Genomic DNA, 20,489 nt, shown 5'->3' with positions numbered 1-20,489 from the left:
TCTGCTGTGTGGACTTTAGTCTTTTTAACTATAACCCATTGTAGTATCAGTTTAAAATCTATTTACACACAGAGACCTATATACTGTAGATATATGATAAAATATAGTGACTATCTTTTGTCATTGAAGGAGGATGACTTTAGTGATCTAATAGGTATTTTCTCTCTTAACTGCTGTGATCTATAAAGTGACTTTTTTTTCTGGAAATACTGACTTTTAAACTGCATATGGAGTATTTATTTTTCTCCCCCAAGGAAAATCAATTACAAAGACCATTTGGGGCTTTGAGGTTTTCGGGGTAAGATTTAAGACTTCATCTTTTGCCACATGCTCTGTTTGAATTATGATGTATGTTAAATAAATAGGCCCACAGAATGAGGTGAGCATATTAGAACCTCTTTTGTTGTTGTTGCCTCTGTGTTTTATGCATGTGATACTTAAAGTAAATAAACTTAGGTTGATTTGTGAAGTGCTTTTGCAGCATGCACATCCATTTACTGTTGGGTGATTTTTGAATTAGCTTTTTAAAGATTACATGGATAGACACAGCATTGTAGTAGTTAATAGAAACCTGTGCAGTGAGGTCTATGGGCTGCAAGATCAGTAACAGTGCCGGTGACAGTGAAGTATGGCCTTATCGAAAGGAGAATGCATAAGAGGCTGCCCTGGGACACTACACCACTGTCCTTCTGTGTATCCTGACAATGTTATCTGTCCTCTCAGTACGGAGTATCAAATGTCTGTCATGAGTATAGAAATTAATTTAATGTCACCTGAAGACATGCAATTAATCTTTTAGAGGTTTTCATAATACCTTTACAGAAAGAGTTGCCAGTTTGGCGGATTTGGATTTTGGGGTTTAGCAGAAGATAAGGAAAATTAATTTTTCATCAGGGTTAATACAAGCTAGCAGGGCCACAAAGGCTGAGAAAAATGGTTGGGGAATTTGTCAAGTGTTGTCACTCTAGAATAATGCTGCTTAACGTCTGATAGGTGTAATCAAGAGTTGAGATTTCTATAGAGAGGGATTAATCAATTTGCTCACTACAGAATGCAAGTTGGTGATATCGCTCCTTCATGGGGTTTAAGAATGAAAATAAGATTTGATCTGTCAAATTGCAAGAAGCGCTGACAGTATCAATGGGCATTTTTATCAGTACATTTTTAAAGCATTTGTTATAAATAAATTTGTCCTGCTAATGTTGGTGGCAAACAAACTTCATCTGTATTGTAAAACTGTCATAACATCCCTGATAGAGTACAGTGCCTTAGCTTACTAAATTCAGGCGCCCCTCTTAAAAAAAAAAAAAAAAAAAAAAAACCTCCCTTCATAGAACTCATTTTTATATTCAATTAAGACAGGATGACTTTTAAATTTCTGAAGATGAAAAGAATTGATAAAATAAACAACTGAAATATTATATAGCGACCATTTTGAAATATGGTCATAATCTGTATCTGACAAATCTGTTTTAAAATCACTGGCATGCATGAATGAAACGATTTCTGTTCATTGCACTGTTTTAGAATACTTTGCAAATATGTTCTCTAGCCTTCGAAGTTTGAAAAAGATATTCATAATATAGACCAAATCCACTTGCTCATTCCTTTTGAGTTTTCATTTTTAAATGATATTCAGTATTTAAAACTAGTAGGTTTTTTTATGTCAGGTGACTTTTAAGAGCAGATTTTCTTTGGCAAATAACCAGTTTCCCTTATGTTCCAAAGACTTCCAGGTGAACAGATAGAACACTTGCTACACATAGCAGCTTTTGTCATGACTGCCGTTTAAACCCAGTTTTTCAGGGCTTTGACCAGAAATGTTCACGCCTGACTGTAAATTAGCAATTGGGGAACAAGCCTTGGGTAAAACTTGATAATTCAAATTGCGAAGGGGAAAAACGGTTTGTGCTTTAGAGTTTAAGGGGCAGCCAATATCTCAAGAAAATATTTTTTCATCATTGGTCTTTAGACGAAGGGTGAAATTCTCCCCTGGGCAGAAGCCGTTCACCACTTAAATCATCCCAATTAAGTCCTCAGTATAGGTTTTAAGTGGATTTGTAGTATAGAATTTAAGTGGATTTGTGGTCCATAGCCATGTGTTGGCTGTGTGGATGGAGTAAATTTCACCTGAAGTGTCAAAACTGTGCATCAAATTGTCTGATAGAGTAAATGAATGATAGACGTCTCTTTGCAAGATCTGGTATTAAAATACATATCCCCAAAATCAAGTGTTTTTATGAACTTTTTAAAATCAAAATAGATTTTGAGGACAAAAGTTAAAATGATGGATGGGCCTGCTAGCCCCTTTCTTTTACCCCGGGGTGTTAAAACTTTTAATAAATCAAAAATAGGCTGGTGAAAAGGGTTAAAAAACCAGAAAATTTGTAAGAAGTTGTCAAATTTTTATTTTTGCTTCCAAGAAAAATCAGCAAGAATTAAGAGACTTAACGGTTATACTAGGATATACTAGAGACACTAGCATCTCAGGCGTACCCTTCTACAAGCTGTGGGCCTGATTCTTCAACAGCTCAACCACCTGCTCTGGCCCAGGCATCACAGAATCTAGCATCAAGTAGAATTCAACACCACCACCCTCTTCTATCTACCATTCTACCATAAACCAGAGAACCTTTCCTGATTTTAATATGCAGATTAGAAGCTCCACTACTGTATGTATTGTTTGCCCTCGGGATCCCACCTTAATGTTTCCCCGGAAGGAGAATTGGGAGCCAGCATGTGTATTATGTTTTACATTTTCCTTTGTAGGTAGTATGCAAAAAATTGTTGAAGTTGATGCTGTATCCCCATCAGGGATAAGTGATCTGTTAGTTATTTTTGTAGCATGAAGTCTAAATGTTCTGACTCTGAAGTATGTGTAGTTGATGTATCACAGTGGGTCTCAAACTTTTTTACTGGCGACCCCTTTCACATCGCAAGCCTCTGAGTGTGACCCCCCTAATAAGTTAAACACACTGTTTAATATATTTATCACCATTATAAATGCTGGAGGCAAGCAGAGTTTGGGGTGGAGCTTGACAGCTCGTGACCCCCCCATGTAATGACCTTGCGACTCCCTAAGAGGTCCCGACCCCCAGTTTGAGAACCCCTGATGTATCAGCATTACTGGCTTAGTTTTTCAGATTTAGCACTTGTGGAAACTGACATTGATTGTGTCCAATGTAAGGAATTGGACTTAAAGCATGATGTGGATAATTATTTTAATATTTGAACTGTGATATAAACATATTGACACATACACTTGGTTCATTTTCACCTTGAGCTACCTTTTTTGGCTTGGATAATGTGTCTTTGATCAGCTATGTCTGTAACAAACTGAAATGAATAGTACTAAGACAAATTCATTTTACAAGCCTTTGCTTGCTTGCTCCTGGGCAAGTGCTGACCTGGCAGCAATATTTGCTCTTGAACTCCCCAGAGAAAGACAGTGATACCATCTTAAGTTAAAATCTTGAATCTTTATGCAAAGAAAAAAGAAAGAACTCGTTGCTGGCTTGCAATGAACTGGGGGTGGCACTGTTGGCCCTTTTAGCTTCCAAATAGTTTTAATGCAGACACAAGTCTCTTTCAAGAGCTGCTGCTGTAGATCCCTCTCATCACATGCATGGTACTCCTGCACTGTGAGTTCCAAGCCATCTAGAAAAGCAGTAACCATTTGGGCTTGCATAAGGGACCTGTGGAAATCCTAAATGTTTAGAACAAGGCTATAAAAATAGATTTTGAATCCAGCTGCCCTTCTTTCTCCTTTGCCAGGGTCAGTTGTGGGTATCACTTCTTTCTTTTGCTTTCACGTGTATTTGAGTTAGTGAACCTTCTTAATTTCTTTTTATAACTTTTCATTTTTCTCTAAATAGTTTAAGCTTAGTACAATTTTTAGATAATTCCCCATTGTTCGGGCTTTAGCGATTAGAATTCCTGCAAGATTGTGATGCAGTGTTGCTGCCATTAAAGATTTTGTATTGCTTTTAGTCATCTTTCAGTCTGGTCAGTTTCATTGTGTGATATGTGGGCCCAGTAGTTAAGCATTGGTCTTTCCTGGGTCTTTTAAACAGGCCTATTTGAAGAGTTGTATGTTGTCTGATTCTAAAATATCCATGATGCATCAGCATGCCAGATACTGCCTCTTGTATCTCTGGATTCCTCACACCTGAGGTAGTGTTTTCTATATATAGGGTTCATTTTTTGGACTTGTAAGAAAAGAGAGCATTGTTTAAGTCTCTCCTCCTCTACCCCGCCCTCCCCCCCAGACCCCCCAGCAGGCACTTAACCATCAGGTCAGGCTTTGTCAGTCCTGATTCTTGCATCTGAAGCCATTTTAGGATCCTAGTTCCTCACTCCTGTGTTCATGCAGACGTCATAATTTTCTAGCTGCCATAATGTTTAATTCAAAATCTTTAAGATATCCAAGATATTTTGTTTTTTTGCTTTAAAAAATTGTCAGCTTTGATAATCCGAAGTATTTGCTTCAATTTTTTGCCCATATCAGAGTGCATTTGTCAGGCATTTCAGCAAAGATACAAGAGGCGTTTGAAAAGAGAACCTGCCTGATCTTGAATGTTTTTCTGGTATAAAACCAGTAAGAAGAGTGAGCAAGTTATGGGTTTCAGTTAATTATTTTCCTTTAGAGTATCCCTTGAGATGAAATTCTCAATGATGATTTTATCAAAAAGTTACTGACTTTCAGACTATATAGACCTGTTGTTCTTCCCAAAACCTCGTATGTTGTCTGTCCTGATCAGTACGAAGTTGGCATGTTAGGATGAAACCCTTCTGTTAATTCCCCAAGTTATTCATAGATTTTGGTGACAAGTCAAAAAGAGGGAGGAAAGGGAACTGTGAGAACAAATGCTTTCAAAATGGATTAGATTTTGTATTCACTCACATTCTAGTTTAAAGACTCGGTTCATTCCACAAAATTGGACAATTTATGACAATTAACATGTTTGTTTCACATAAATTTGTGAAGCCAGTTTGTGTATGTGTATACATTTGTGCGTCATGACACCCTGGTTGGTACTTCATTGCAGTGATTGTTTTGGGTGAGTTAGGCAGTTCTCTTTTAATCATCTGGCTTCCTCCAGGGTTTGGGCGCTAATCTCCGAGATTGGGAATCTACAAAAGTAATTCCGAACAGAGAGAGACTGTTTTCCAGTAACCACTGTTCAAGTCTTAATACCTCTGCTCATCCACCCTCTCCGTCCTCTTTCCCCTCTTCTTTGAGACCTTCTGTAGATTCTTTGAATTAGTGAAAGAAACTGAGTAGTTGATGCTGCGGGGCCCTTCTGTTACCTTGGTCTTCTAGAATATTCTGTTCAGTGAGTGGGAGCTCATGCAGCCATGACAGGCACTAGGTGCCACCGGACTCCTTGTTGTTTTTGTGCATTTCTCAGTGGTTCTGAGTTAGCAGTTCTGTGGGAATGAGTGTTCTGAGTGTGGGTCTGCAGAGGCAGTATATACTCAAGCATAGTTACTGGTGAGTAGCCTTTTCTCTACTATTCTGTAACAGATATTGAGTGTTTTGACGGGAGTCCCCTTAAGCTGTTAATGTGCTGCATAGCATTGCAAGCTAGAGCCTCCATTTGAAACACTTTATAATTGTGACTTCTCAGGTTCCCATAGTAGACTAATTATATTGCCTCTTGCTGTATGTAATCTTCAGAAAACTGTGTATGGTGACTGTAAACTTGGCCGTATCTGATCTGGGAAAGGTGGACATGTATCCATGTGAGAGAATCACCGGTTCCTTGGGTGGAAGTAGCCGAGCTGCTGCACACCTCTACTCTTTTCTTCCAGCCTCCTCTCTTCTACCTCTCCTCTCATCCCAAGCTTGAATTGCAGAGACAGCTCGTTTTGGGAAGACTGTAGTACTTCCATATATGACTTCAGAGGCTGGGACAGGGACATGGTTTGTCGCCTCTGTGTTTTTTTTTTTTTTTTTTTTTTTAAGGGAGAAAAAATAAAAACACTTGGAGGAGAAAACTACTCTAATATTGGTCATCGTTGGGGGGAGGAGACTACTTAGAAGCTTATTTTAGCTATAAATAGGCAGCATAAAGGTGCACTTAATAAAAATCACCAACCTTTAGTCTTGGAAGGATTGCTTGGTTTGAAAGATGCGTAAAGGTTCAGACTGGTTCCTGCTTCGTTGAGACTGCTTTGCCGCCCTTCTCTAGTCTAGAATATATGTCCCTTAAAAAATGTAGTTAGCGGAACGTAAACGTATAGCCTGAAAAGCTGGAATTGTAGAGAAGAATGGATAGGTGGGTCCTTGGATAAATAATAGGACATTTTCACTGTCTACTGAAAGGAAACAATTGAAAAACACAGTGAATTTAATATCATACCAGATGTAGTATTTTGTACTTCCTGCATTATGGCTTGTGTAACTAACTATAGTTCCTAGCTGAAGTGTGTACCATACACCCTTCTCTTGCGGACACTAGTTTGATTTTTAGTATGCAAGTATGTGTTCTTCTAATTCTCTGTGCGCTAACAAAGTTCTTCTCCACAGCAGGTCTCACAGGAAGTGAATGTTTGCATTGAGTAGATAGGTACTGAACAGCATGTTCTGGTTTTGATTTCAGCAGGAGGGGGAGAATGTTGGCTTTGTGCAGCCAGAGGGCCAGCCCCAACGCCTCCAACAACCTCAAGAACTGAGACAGCAGCCAGTGCGGAAGGTCACATTGACAAAGGGACCACTCCAGCAGCAGCAGCAACAGCAGCAGCAGGCTCAGATACATTCAACAGTTCCACAAGGAGTCAAAAACATCCAAGGGATTCATCCAGCTAAAAAGGTGATTTTTAGATGCATTGTTGCTGCTAGGATCTGTATTATCTGCTGAATGTGTTGCCATATTAATGTTAGCATTGTTTAAGAAATAACCAGAATCCTTACCAGCATTGAAGAAATTTAAACTGTATCTGCCCAGGTAAAGTTATTAATGGAAGGCTGTATGACTCAGGAAATTGATAAGGGGATATAAAGCTTTTAACCTACAAGATACTTGTTTGAATCCAGCCCAGGTTGGTAATGCCTGAAAGTTGTTCCGATCTCATTGTGGTTCTGTGGCCTGCGTAAATTCTGTTAGGTGATATCAGTCCAGTATTCCAGTGGAGGAATATCCACTACTTGAAAATCATTATCACAACTGACAGTGCTTTTTGGCATTATGAGTAGAGCTGTCAAAGATTGAATGAATACTCTCTCCTTCTAGAAGCGTTTCCAAATTAGGCTACTTAGGGCTTGTCTACACTACTGCGTGGGGTCAATCTAAGATACGCAACTTCAGCTACGTGAATAGCGTAGCTGACGTCGACATACTTAGATCTACTTACCACAGTGTCTTCTGCGGTAAGTTGACAGTTGACGCTCTCCCGTCGACTCCGCTTGCGCTCCTCGTTCTGGTGGAGTACCAGAGTCGACGGGCGAGCGCTCAGCGGTCGCTTTATCGCAAAATTGACCCCCGCTGGATTGATCGCTGCCCGCCGATCCGGCGGGTAGTTTAGACAAACCTTTATTCTATGTATATGTCTGGTGAACAAAGGATTAGCACTGTCAGGATGGTATTTTCCACTAGGATTATAGATAAAAATTAAGTATTTATAACTGTTTTCTCTATTTAAAATTATTAAGCATGTTATTTTTTTTTTTAATATGGAGATATACCTATCTCATAGAACTGGAAGGGACCTTGAAAGGTCATCAGGTCCAGTCCCCTGCCTTCACAGCAGAACCAAGTACCGTCCCTGACAGATTTTTTCCCCCCAGATCGCCCCCTCGATGATTGAACTCACAACCCTGGGTTTAGCAGGCCAATGTTCAAACCACTGAGCTATCTTACTGCTTGGGTAAAACTAAGTAGGGTAAACCTCTATTTGTAAAAGTCCTACTCAAAACCTATGTCTGTATTAAATCCTGGAACACTAATAAAGTATGAGATAGTGGCTGTAATTTTTCCGAAGTACCTCTGGCATCTTATTGCTTTCTGGTTCATGTGTTAGACTATATTAGGTGGTACTGCTATACCATATAACCCTTTGTCAAAACATTCTCCCTTCAGCACAGAATTAAGTATTTGGACCTCCACTAAAATAAACATTTGTAAATGGAGAATACTGGGAGAAGGAACCTTTATGGGGCGGTCAGTAAAATAGTACTTTTGTGAGGTACAGATTTCTTGGTGGACAAGGCAGCCTCCTTATTTTTCTTCCATGCTATGACTTTTCTATTTTGGACTCAAACAAGGAACATCCCTCTAGTACTGAATATTCTATAGTTGATTCAGGTTTGTGTAATTTTTCTTGTATAACAATGGCAGTATGGAGTAGGCCATTAAAATTGACCTCCAAAGCAAACACAAAAATTCGGTTCAGAACACATTTGCTGAATTCCCCACTAACAAGGCTCTCAGAGGCACTCAGCACTTAAATAAGTTTTAACCATTTTTAAATTAATCCCTATTTGTGTGATCTCCTTGGTACTGTCATCTTTACTGAAGAGATCCCATAAGTCAATGGTTCTCAAACTGTGGGTCGGGACCCCAAAGTGGGTCGCCACCCTGTTTTAATGGGGTCACCAGGGCTGGCATTAGACTTGCTGGGGCCCGGGCCTGAAGCCAAAGTCTGAGCCCCACTGCCCAGGGCTGAAGCCCAAGCCCAAGGGTTCAGCCGTGGGCGGTGAGACTTAGACTTCGGCTTCAGCTCTGGGCAGCTGGACTCAGAATACAGCCCCCCCACCCGGGGCTGAAGCCCTCAAGATTCAGATTCAGCCCCCACCCCATGATGGTGGGGCTTGGACTTCAGCTTTGCCGCCCTCCCACACCCCCGCTCGGGGTGGCAGGGCTCAGGCTTTGGCTTTGCCGCCCCACCTGGGGTGGTGAGGTTCAGGCTTCAGTCCCCCTTCCCAAGGTCATGTATTAATTTTTGTTGTCAGAAGGGGGTCACGCTGCAATGAAGTTTGAGAAACACTGCCATAATACACAAGTCACAGGTGTAGTAATAATAACAGGTGTAGTAATAATAATAATAATAATAATACACGATATCACAGGTACCAGAAATTTCTTTGCAGTCTATGGTATTTGTAAGATCACTGACTAATGCATTCTCTGTTGTGAACCTGAAATTGCCAAGAGAATTTTAGAGGGAAAATATATTTTATTTTTTAAATTAGTTGAATTACTTCTGTGCTTGTCCCCTACCTTCTGGGGAATGATGACATTCACCACATGAAACTAAGTTAAAGCAAAACAAATGTGTACTTGCAGTTCACCTAAGTTGAGCCAAACATTGCACTGCCTACTGTTCTGGAGCCTTCTGCCTTTGCTTCAGGGCATTTCCTGTTCTTTAGGGAGAATTATATTGAATATCCTTGAGTTCTTGTAAATTTTAGAAGGAGCAACACTTGGAAGACATTTCTCCTGAGAATAGGAATTTTTTCATAGAATCAGAACTGGAAGGGACCTCGAGAGGTCATCTAGTCCAGTCCCCTGCACTCAAGGCAGGACTAAGTATTATCTAGACCATCCCTGACAGGTGTTTGTCCAACCTGTTCTTAAAAATCCCCAATGATGAAGATTCCACAACCTCCCTAGGCAATTTATTCCAGTGCTTAACCACTCTGACAGTTAGGAAGTTTTTCCTAATGTCCAACCTAAACTGCCCTTACTGCAATTTAAGCCCATTGCTTTTTGTCCTATCTTCAGAGGTTAAGAACAACAAATTTTATTCCTCTTCCTTGTAACAACTTTTTATGTTCTTGAAAACTGTTATGTCCCCTCTGTCTTCTCTTCTCCAGTCTAAACAAACCCAATTTTTTCAGTCTTCCCTCATAGGTCATGTTTTCTAGACCTTTAATCATTTTTGTTGCTCTTCTCTGGACTTTCTCCAATTTGTCCACATCTTTCCTGAAATGTGGTGCCCAGAACTGGACACAATACTCCAGTTGAGGCCTAATCAGTGTGGAGTAGAGCGGAAGAATTACTTCTCGTGTCTTGCTTACAATACTCCTGCTAATACATCCCAGAATGATGTTTGCTTTTTTTTGCATCAGCGTTACACTGTTGACTCATACACCTCTACCCCGATATAACGCTGTCCTCAGAAGCCAAAAAATCTTACCGCGTTACAGGTGAAACTGCGTTATATTGAACTTGCTTTGATCCACCGGAGTGCGCAGCATCGCCCCGCCCCCCTCTCCCCCCGGAGCGCTGCTTTACCGCGTTATATCCGAATTCATGTTATATCGGGGTAGAGGTGTATTTAGCGTCCTCAAAAGCTCTTAGTCTTCTGATGTTAATTATATTTGCCAGAGACAGCTGAAGAATCAAGCTCAAGAACTGGTGTAATGCTGCTAGACATTACCTTCTGTGCTGTTTCATCTTGTCCTGCCAGCCAGGGTTAATATTAGGATATTTAATTTTAGTAGTTATAAGTATGTTTCTGACAGTGACTCAAGACCACATGAACTGTGCATCAAATTAGATATGAATTCTACAGCAAGAACCCCAGAATAATTCACACTTCCCTGTTCCCTGTAGCTTTCACCCCTTTGTCCGGTCCAGTGTAATGAGTAGAGTTTTTATTCCTTTGATATTCAGTTTTTGTGATTGACAGTATCTACCCCAACCTGACAATAACCCCACTGGATCCCATCACAACATCCGCGCTACATCCAACGATAATGCAAAAAATGTTGTCTTGAAGTTTCTCTTAAAATAGTCAACAGTCAAATAGTTAACGTTTACATTTTAGGAAGGGTCCTCATTAATTTTCCACGTTATCTCCCCAGTGAGATGACCTGAACCAGTTCACCTCTCTCATAGCTAATGTTTCAAACTGTCTGCAGAATTAGGCAGATGTTAAGGCTTTGGTTACATCTGGCTTACATTTTGAAAATTGTCTTTGCAATCATAAGAGCTTAGAGACCTATATTTTATTTTATTTTGTTTACTATAATGGAAGCTTATATTCTGAAACAGAATTCTGCAGCAAATACTAAAAAAAATCTATGCAGCCGCAAAAGTGCATTATGCATGAGGTACTGCATTAAATCTTAGTCAATATTGCCATCAATACTATAAGATACCTATGAGAGTCAGTTTTTAGGGTCAGGGGCTCTCCAACAATGTGTTGGTTTTGTAAGTGTGTGAAAGCTAGTCTCCTCTTTTCTCTAAAAATTGCTCACTGTTTTCATTATGGAGATTATATTGATAAACCGGTTACTAGGATTAAAAGCTTGATGGTGACTTTCCCTAAGAGTCATAGGTTGTCTTCCCACCTCATTTGCTTCCAAAAAGCTGCTCATGGCTAGCCTATGAGGCCAGTGAATTCTGGATCCCTGGAAACTTTTGTTTGTGAAGGGGAATTAATTAATTTATGGTGAAATTGGCAGCAGCCTAAGTGAGTCAAGTCCTACAAATCAGGCTGGGGTTTTTCCTCAAGTTCTTTCCAGTTCCTGGCTATAGATTGGCCATACTGATCGGCCAATGTGGACTCTCCTCAAAAAACGAGGGGCAGTTCAAGGTAATGGTTAGCATGGTCTATTGAGCAACATTTTTCTGTAGCAGTGGAGACTGGGGTGGGCCTGCGTCCCCTTCCCATACATACATACATACATACATACATACATACATACGTAGAGAGAGAGAGTGTGTTAGTTAGTTAGTTTAATGACCCATCCCAAAATGTTAGAGCTGATCACATGCCTGTGATGCAATCACTGTGAAGAGGAGTAGACTCTATAGTTTTTGGCATGAGATGCTCAATTGCTTTGTAAACCCACCTCAAAATGCAAAGGCAGACTTTGTACCCATTATAACTTCTTGTAATTTGGGGAGATATTTGGATAAGAAGCAGATAAATATGTTAACATGTGGCCTTTTAAATTAGCAAACAGTGACATGCTGCTTTTTATTGACATGTACTTTAATCAAGTCTTTAAATAAATTGTTAACTTTCATATTATCTGTCAAAGTTACTTAACAGAAGCACTAACTAAGGAAATCAAAATACTGTTACTTTTGTTGTTGGCAGGTCATTATGCATGGGAGAGGCAGAGGAGTAGCAGGCCAGATGGGCCGAGGACGCTTGATGCCAAATAAACAGAACCTGCGAGTGGTGGAGTGCAAACCTCAGCCCTGTGTTGTGTCAGTTGAAGGGCTTTCTTCATCAACTACTGATGTCCAACTGAAAAACCTGCTGATGTCAGTAGGACCCATTCAGGTAGGTCAAGCTCGGTTTATAATTTTTGTGCTAGAAGTCTTTCATTCTAGAAAACTCAGTTAATTCTCTGACACTAAATACATTATTTTTATTGGCAATTACTTATATTTGAAGGAATTTTTTCCCACTTTTTGAATAAAATGCCACAAACATAAGCATATAATGAAGTGTTGTAATCATGTCCAAAGAAAGTGTCTTTAGTTATTTATTATCCTTGTTTTTTATTGTCGGTTTACTAATTCACAACATTCAGTAATTGTTAATATAAGTTAGTGAGGCTCTTTTGTGACGTTTAGGTCTGATTCTTTAGAATCACTAATTTTTTAAAGGATACTGTCACGTGATTTTTTTTTAAACTGGATGATTTTTAAACAATCAGTTTTCAGTAGTATAGTCTGATATCCTAGCCAGACTTTAAAAAACCTTTTTTTGGAAGGATTTATTCAGATTTTTTACTTGGTGTCATTTAGAAAAGTCTTTTCAGGAGCAGTTTGTGAACAAGCCCAAGAACCATACCAAATATGATCCAGCCTAACTCTTGTGCCTATTTCTGTGCATGCACTGCCTACTAGTGCATGCGACTTATCAGCTAAATAGTGACGATGACTTTAAGCAAAAGGGGAGATTTTCAAAATGCCTATTGAATTTAGAAGCAGAAGTCCCATTGATTTTCACTGAGGAATAACTCTGAAAATATCCACCAAAGTGCTGTGAAATACACAAAGCAAACTTAAAAAAAAATGGATTCTTTTCCCCTATCTTACCTTTCAGTTTTAGTAATTTCATGTGTTCCTTGTAACTCTAGGAACAGAATTTGCAGACAGAAATACAGTTGTCATATTGATGCTATTTCTTGGCTTTGAAAGCTTTTGAGTTAGGTTATACTATATCGTTGTGTATCCTAGAAAACAGATGTCATAAGGAGGTATGCCTCCATCTCAGTTTCCTTCTTTATTAAATGGGACCCTACTGATTTACCTATGTCTGTAGTTCTCAGAGACTTAACTTTTGTTTGTAAAAAGCTTTGATAAGTGCTACTGTATATGATTTATTATAGTGTTTAAAGAAAACATTGTTAGGTTTTTCTGTATTTGCGTACTCAGAACATTCACACACAATAATTTGTCACTTCATCTCCTACAGTACTTTGTACAGAAATTATTTTCTAGAGGTTTTTTTAAGCCATTCGTTGTGCCTAAAATCCTGCACTACAAGGAAGTAAAAGCAAGGGTGGCATTTGCACTATTAAATTGGTCTGCTTCATTCAATTTCTAAATGTAGGTGTGAGTCCAGCAATTTCTGTTCTAGGGTGTGATGAAAAATCAGAAAACTCTGTGCTGCATTATCTGATTTGTGCATGCAGAGTTTCCATATAAAGGGTCAGCTTTGAAGCACATTTACTCAATTTTTACTTGCTTACTCCTGTTTGAGAATATTAGTAGGAAATTAGCACAAACCTTGCTGTGGAATTATTCAGAGTAAAGAAAACTTACTGTGAACGTGCTGGAAAACTTGTTCACCGCTTCCTATTTCATATCAAATACCACAATCGCTTGATTCCTAATGCAGTGTCACAGCACAGTCTTGCCGAGAAGGGCTCATCTACAGTACGGAATTTCTTACCATTTTTCAGCAGAATCCGATAACATGGTACAAGTTTGTATGCCCAGGCTAACCAATTGGTAGAATGGATGCAGCTGCACCGTTGCTGAAAAAAGAATATTTTTTAGTATAGATACACCTTCTAGTAACGATTGAGCGCTGGCATTACATCAGGAATCTAAAGGTTATGATATTTAATAAGAATTAGGTTAGCAGTTAGTAGCAAAAGCACACCTACATTTGAGTTTACACCATTGCTGGGAAAAACAGGTCAGAATTTTCCAGGTGTAGATATGGTTGAGAGTGGTTAAAAGGCGGGGCGGGACGGGAGAGGGAAGAGGGAGAGGATTGAAAGGATGGGTATTGTACAGAAGCCTGTTGTATAGAACACCTGCTGCTTTTCATCTTCAAAGTACTGTAGTGATATTAACTAACCCCCACAACAACCTGATGAAATATCATCTGTGTTTACTGATGGGGAAACTGAGGCCGGTAAGTTCCTAGGCTGCAAAGAAAGTTTGTGAGAGAGCTGGAATTGAAAAATGTGAGAGTTTAAATTGACATTTTTCATAGTATGACCCATGTTCACAGGGATGCTCCCTTAATTTTGAAAGAGAGGCTAGAAACCCCAGAGAGAATGAGTCTTAGCTAAGTTTTCTTGTGATCTTGACTTAATATTTTTATTAGCATCTGTGCTCAGCACTGTGCAAGACGGAGTTTTGCACAGAGGAATTTGGAATTTAAATAATTTAGAAGGCGAGATGAGCTTGGGAGCACCAGAAGAGTGGGATGTGTGTTTAAACATTTTCTACCTCCTGTTTCCTTGCTTTCTTACTCCTACTCTCCCTTCCTTAAAAATGTGGATAGAAAAGGCATTTGACACATATTAATGGCTGTGGGTAACACAGACTTGGGCCATTAGGAGGGATCTGAATGAACAGAGGAAGGGGGCTCATCGCACAGAGATTGGAGGCTTAAAAGGTCAGAAGGGCAGTGATGCTGGAGAGAGGCAAAGGGAATGTGATGCAGTACAAAACAAGGTCCTGGTGGATCAGGATTGTGCAAATCTCTGAAGGCCAAGTTGAGAGGTTTAAACCTGATACGCTGTGCACGAGTGATTCAGACAGGAGACTGACATGATCTGAATTAGCAGTTGTTTTGGACAGACTTTGGGAAGGTGGTCTGGGTTTCAGGGAGGACGACGTTCCGGTAGTCCAGGCAGGGGGTGGCCAGGTCATGGACAAGTATTTTAGCTGTCAGAGATAAGAAATATCTGATTTTTTTTTTTCAACATTGTGGAGGCTTGGTAACACATGGATGTGTCAAAGGGGAAACTGGTGCCAGGGTGACCCTGAGGGGTGAGATCCATAGTGACAGGGAGGCTGGAGTTGTCCTCAGCAACAGAGAAAGGTGGAAGTGGAGAGGATTTGGGGTGGAAAAGAAACTCAGCTCATTTTGGCCATGCCAAGATTTTACTGGCAACAGACTGCACCAGACAATATACTAGAAAAACATTTGGATTCATGGGAGACTGGTCAAGTGTGATAAGCTAGATTTGTGAGCCCTCATCATAGGAATGATAGTTGGAACCATGTGAACAGATGAGATCACCCAGGGATAAAGTGTAGAGGAAGAAGAGCGGGGACCAACGACAGAGCCCTGACTCCACTAGAAAGAGGGAAAGGGAGAAGAAACTCCTGAAAGAACTGTTAGGTAGGAAGCAGACTGAGAGGGAGGGAGGGTGAAGAAGGCCAAGAGAGCACAGCTGCTGAAAAGAAGAAAATCACCTGTACTGAAGGCTGCAGGAAAAGCAGGGGTGAGGTGAATGAAGTACTGGTCCCACAGCTCAGCCAAGAAAAGGTTGTTAGAAACCTTGGTAAGGGTATTTTCAGTGTAGTGAAGCAGGGGCTGTAACAACAGCCTATTCAGATTGCTTAGTTGTGGAGAATAGAGAGGATAGTTAGGGTTTAGGTATTTCTGAAGGCAGTGGGATATGCAAAAGCTTTGACATAGACTTGCCTGTGGCAAAGTAGACACTTTCCCTAGCAAGTGAGGGACTTTTACCATCAGTTTCTATAGAGCCTGTGATGTTAAGTTTGTTTGGGGGGGTTGTTTCTGGCCCTTACAGTGAGCAACAAAACCTACCAAATCTATGTCAGATGTAAGCCAGTGTTCCCTTCCTCTGTCAGCAGGCCACCCTGACAAGGGGTGTGGACTGCCTGAAGTCCAGGTCCCTTGCCCTAGAGCATTGCCTGAACAGTCCTTCCTCTGGGATAAGGGAAGGAATTCTTCTGACATCCCAGGGACTCTACAGGAGCAGAGCCACTCCATGACCACTAGTCCATCCTCAGTGCTGGAATAGTCTCACGAGTAGTGGGAAGTGACTCGTGTATCCACATAACAGTTGATCCGCCTCCCTTCATTCCCAGTTGCGTAATTGCCCTGCAGCTGGGCCCCTGGCTTCGCAGGGGCACACATGCCTTGTCTAAACTCCCAAAATCTTGCCTAACCCCCTGTATGACAAAAGTATACTGGTTCCACTACAGGAAAACCCTCTGCATCTATGGGGAGAGGGGGCAGGACTTGCCACTGAGAGAGGTATGCATTTAGAACACTGGTGGCAAATAGAATCAGTCTGGGTGGTACCTACTGGATAATTTGTTAGTCGGAATACTGTAGTGTGCTTTTACATTCCAGTGAAGTATTGTCAGATTTGGTTGTTCTCAGATTGTGGAGGAAGTAGAGCAAGTCCACTGCCATGCCTCAGAGACCTGCCATGTGTAAAAGCTTTGACTTTCTTTTACCCTGGGACTGCACATGAATTTTAGTAACAGGATACACCAACAGGCAGCTGGAAAATGAAATTGAAAAATGAATTTAGTTCTCTGCTCCCTCTCAACATTGCCATCTTAGATTTCACATTAGGATAGTGATGCTGTGAATAAGGGCAATAGGTCAGATCTGATAAGCTGGGAACAGTTGAACTCTGAGGTAGGAGGAGGTCAAGAAGGTGTATGCAGTTCGTGGAAAGGGAGAATGCACCATCATTTTCCATCCGGACTCGGGAAGCCGGGGGGGAATTGTTTTATTCCTTCACATGAATGTTTGAAATGCTTCCTCCATCCTGTCTCATCACTGAACTTCTCACTTTCCCTGTCCCTCTATAAAGCTGCTCTGTTCTTCGAACAGGTGGAAAACCCATGACCATGATTCCAGGGATACTGAAAAATGTAATAAAATGCTTTAGGCTCCAGCATAGTTATTGAATCAAGTGCTCTGTTTAAAATATATATATATATATTTGGGTATAAGCTTATATATAATTTTAATTATGATATATATATATATATATATAAATTAAAATACAAAAAATGCTTCTTTTTGAATATTGTCCACTGTCATCTTCATAAACTCTGCCGAGCGGAAAGAATCAATAAATCAGCTATTTGGCTGTTTTTAAATAACATGACATTAAACTAGGTCATAATCAGAGTGAGGAACTACAAGATATGCATTGTTTTACATAATCACACTTTTTAAGTGTTTGAAGGTACAAAAGGCTCTCAGGAACTATTGTGTGTTTAAAGCACAGCCTCATAGGCCTGGTGCCAAAGTATGTAATGACATTCAACACAGTTATCGCTATGTAGTAGTGCTTACTAAAGTAGATTGTTAACATGTTGAATTTAAGCAGACTTGTCTGAATTAGATTTATTTTTGGATTGCCAAGAGCATGAGTGTCAAGTATCAGGGGGTAGCCGTGTTAGTCTGTATCTACAAAAACAACAAGGAGTCTGGTGGCACCTTAAAGACTAACAGATTTATTTGGGCATAAGCTTTCGTGGGTAAAAACCTCACTTCTTCGGATGCATATCCAAAGAAGTGAGGTTTTTACCCACGAAAGCTTATACCCAAATAAATCTGTTAGTCTTTAAGAGCATAAGTGTGTCTCATTTTTCCAGCACTACCCTGAAGGTTCCATGTAGTGCTACCTTAACCTGTCTAAAGAGGCTTGATTGCAGCTAGTCGTTACTCTTCTGTATCTGTTGGGACTGTATGGGAGACAGGAAATAATCACGTGAGAGAAATCAGATTGTTCCAGTCGCCAAAGAACTTGAGTAATGATGGACCATTTTAGGCAGCAATTCTGTAATAACTGTTAATCAAATATTTCCTTGCACCAAGTGTTTCCCAAAATAGACCATGAGTGTAGACTCCCAGCACTGCTTTATTAAGAGTTAGGATTAGAAAGTGTTTCTCCTGCCATAAAAATAGCTTTTCGTGATTGTATGTAAATACAGCTCAGGCTGGTGTAACTCTAGCCATACTCTGAATAAGTGTCAGAATTGTATCCTGATCTCTCTCTCACCGTTCCTTTTCCAGTTTTAGAAGGGGAAATGATTGTGCTTTGTTAATGCATCCCACTTAGCTTTCTTAGAGTGATGGCACTACCTAGTGCTCAGTCGCAGTAATGGCAAGTTTTTCAGTAGTTTTATTCAAAAGTGCTGATTCTATTTTCTGAGCTGAAGCTTATAAGTGAAAATGACAAATGGGGTAATGATAGATGAATAATCCCAGCCCATGGGGTTCTTATAGTATCAACAAGGTTCATTTTAGAGTGTGACATTGCATACAAGTCTGGTGACCCATTTGTTCCTCTAGGCTGTGACAACCTTGTATGCTGTCACAACTGAGAATTTTTACTGTCTCCATTAGCGCACTCTGGGAGCAGAGATGGTCACCCCTGCCATAGCCTCCCCATCCTCTTCCCTGGAGCTGGAGGAGAAGGCTGACCCACCATGGGCATCATCTGGGGTCTGAAGTTTTGAACCAAGCTTTCCTGAGTCAGGAATTCCCTGTGTGTGTCTGAGACAGAGACACTAGTTGGTTTGGGGGTCATGCTCTTTTTCCATCCCAACTTTTTTTTTAAGCAGTTGCAGTTTTGCTTCTGGAATCTGTTGCTAGCAATAGACTGGAAATCCTATGTAGTACACAGAGATATTGAAGCAGGGAGAGTGTCGAGGGGGTAGCATGAAAAGAGAGAGTGGGGCAAAGGGGAAGGGTAGCAGAAGGGAAAGAGGTCAGACACAATAGGAGAAGAAAAGGCAAATGTATCCTGAACCAGAATCTGTGCTGCTTGTCACTCTCAGAAATGAAGGGCAGGCATCAGGAAGTGGTGGAACAATAAAAGGAGGCTGAGTTATGTGACTTAAGCTGAGGGAGAAACAAAAATAGAATCTGATCCTTTTTAAATGTTCCTGCTGTGCTATCGCTTCACTTATTGGAGAACAGGTTAGATCACACACCAGCGTGGAAGTTCATGCTTTATTCTAGTGTGGATCATTTCCTGCAAGCTTTTATCTCTTGGGCTGCCACCTCTCCTAACCTGCCCCATTCACAAAGCCACACCGACTCAACAAGATCTGCAGTCACTGGTGAACTGGTACATGTACAGTTAATATTAAAATCCATTTACTTTTTACCAAAATCTCTCCTTCTTCACTTTCTTTGTCTATATATGGCTCCCATCAGTTAATTAGCTGAACGCCTCCTATTTGTGCTTCGGTTTCCTTCACTATCTGACTAGTCTCCTGTTCCCACTCTCCATTGTCTCTTCTCTTCTCCCTCCTTGTTCAAGTACCTCATATAGGAAGCTCTGGTCTGACCAGTGACTCTTAGCTGTGTCCCCATTGACAGATCTTGTGCATCTAGTCACCAGGCTTCCCCATTCTGGTTGCAGTGGCCCCTAGTGGAGACTGCTAGTTTTGCTGCTCCCTCCTTACTAGCTGCTTTTTACATGTGCCTTGGATCTCCTTTGAGCCTGGACACTTGTACATGTAATTTTAAGGCAGGAGAAGCCAGTGTAACCAGCAATCACTCTGTAGACCAATAGTGCACACGGCCACTGTTAGAGAAATGTTGATGTAGAGAATAGTCCCTTTAAAATGCCAGGGATCAGATTGGATGGCCCATGTTGTCTTTTCCAGCCCTACTGTCTGAGTTGACGCTAAACATGAGCATTTCTTAGGCCCTGGCAGTGTTTCTCGGTGATTTTCTTGGAAAATGATGTTTTCCCTACAATTTGCTCACTAAAATAATACATTGTAAAATAAAGGTGATGATAAATGAGTTATAAAAGCACCAGTGATTTTAAAGTACTGGTTATTTGTACTTTTCTTTTGCACAAGAATTCCGTACACCCAGCTCTACCCATCAGTACACGAGGTACGTTTACTCTGCTAACAAAAAACCAACAACTCCCACCTATGGCAGCAAGTCTGAGAGTCTGGATTATCTGACTCGGGCTCATGCTAGGGTGCTAAAAATATCAGTGTAGAAGTTTGGACTTGGGCTGGAGCTCGGGATCTTTGACCCAACACCTACAATGCTATTTTTAGCCCTGTAGTGTGAGCCCCTTGAGTCTGAGTCAGTTGATCCAGGCTCAGAGACGCGTTGCCATGGGTCTTTTTTTGCAGTGTAGACATACCCAAGGAAGCAAAAGAATGGGCAGTCAAGATTGGTATTAACCTCTGTCCTATAGCCACCCAAGTCCCTTTGCTTCTTCCATATAGCAAACACGGAGTCCATGCCTGAGCTTTGTTTGGTTCTTATCTAGGAATGGAAGATAAGTGGGAGAGGAAAAG

General features: G+C 40.6%; 1 protein-coding gene across 1 annotated transcript in view; it reads left to right on the top strand.

The window, feature by feature from the left end:
* The window catches only part of RBM33 (RNA binding motif protein 33), a 146,422-nt gene that overhangs the window by 110,303 nt on the left and 15,630 nt on the right, over positions 1 to 20,489 (top strand). The window contains exons 16-17 of the mRNA XM_065397927.1: positions 6,606 to 6,815; positions 12,055 to 12,243. Of these exons, the coding sequence (XP_065253999.1) occupies positions 6,606 to 6,815; positions 12,055 to 12,243 (399 nt within the window). The remainder of the gene's footprint in view (positions 1 to 6,605; positions 6,816 to 12,054; positions 12,244 to 20,489) is intronic.

This window comes from Emys orbicularis, chromosome 2, assembly GCF_028017835.1.
Source record: "Emys orbicularis isolate rEmyOrb1 chromosome 2, rEmyOrb1.hap1, whole genome shotgun sequence".
In the NCBI taxonomy this organism is placed as follows: Eukaryota; Metazoa; Chordata; order Testudines; family Emydidae; genus Emys; species Emys orbicularis.
The sequence above is the reverse complement of the archived record's forward strand: the minus strand, read 5'-3'. Positions and strand labels throughout refer to the sequence as shown.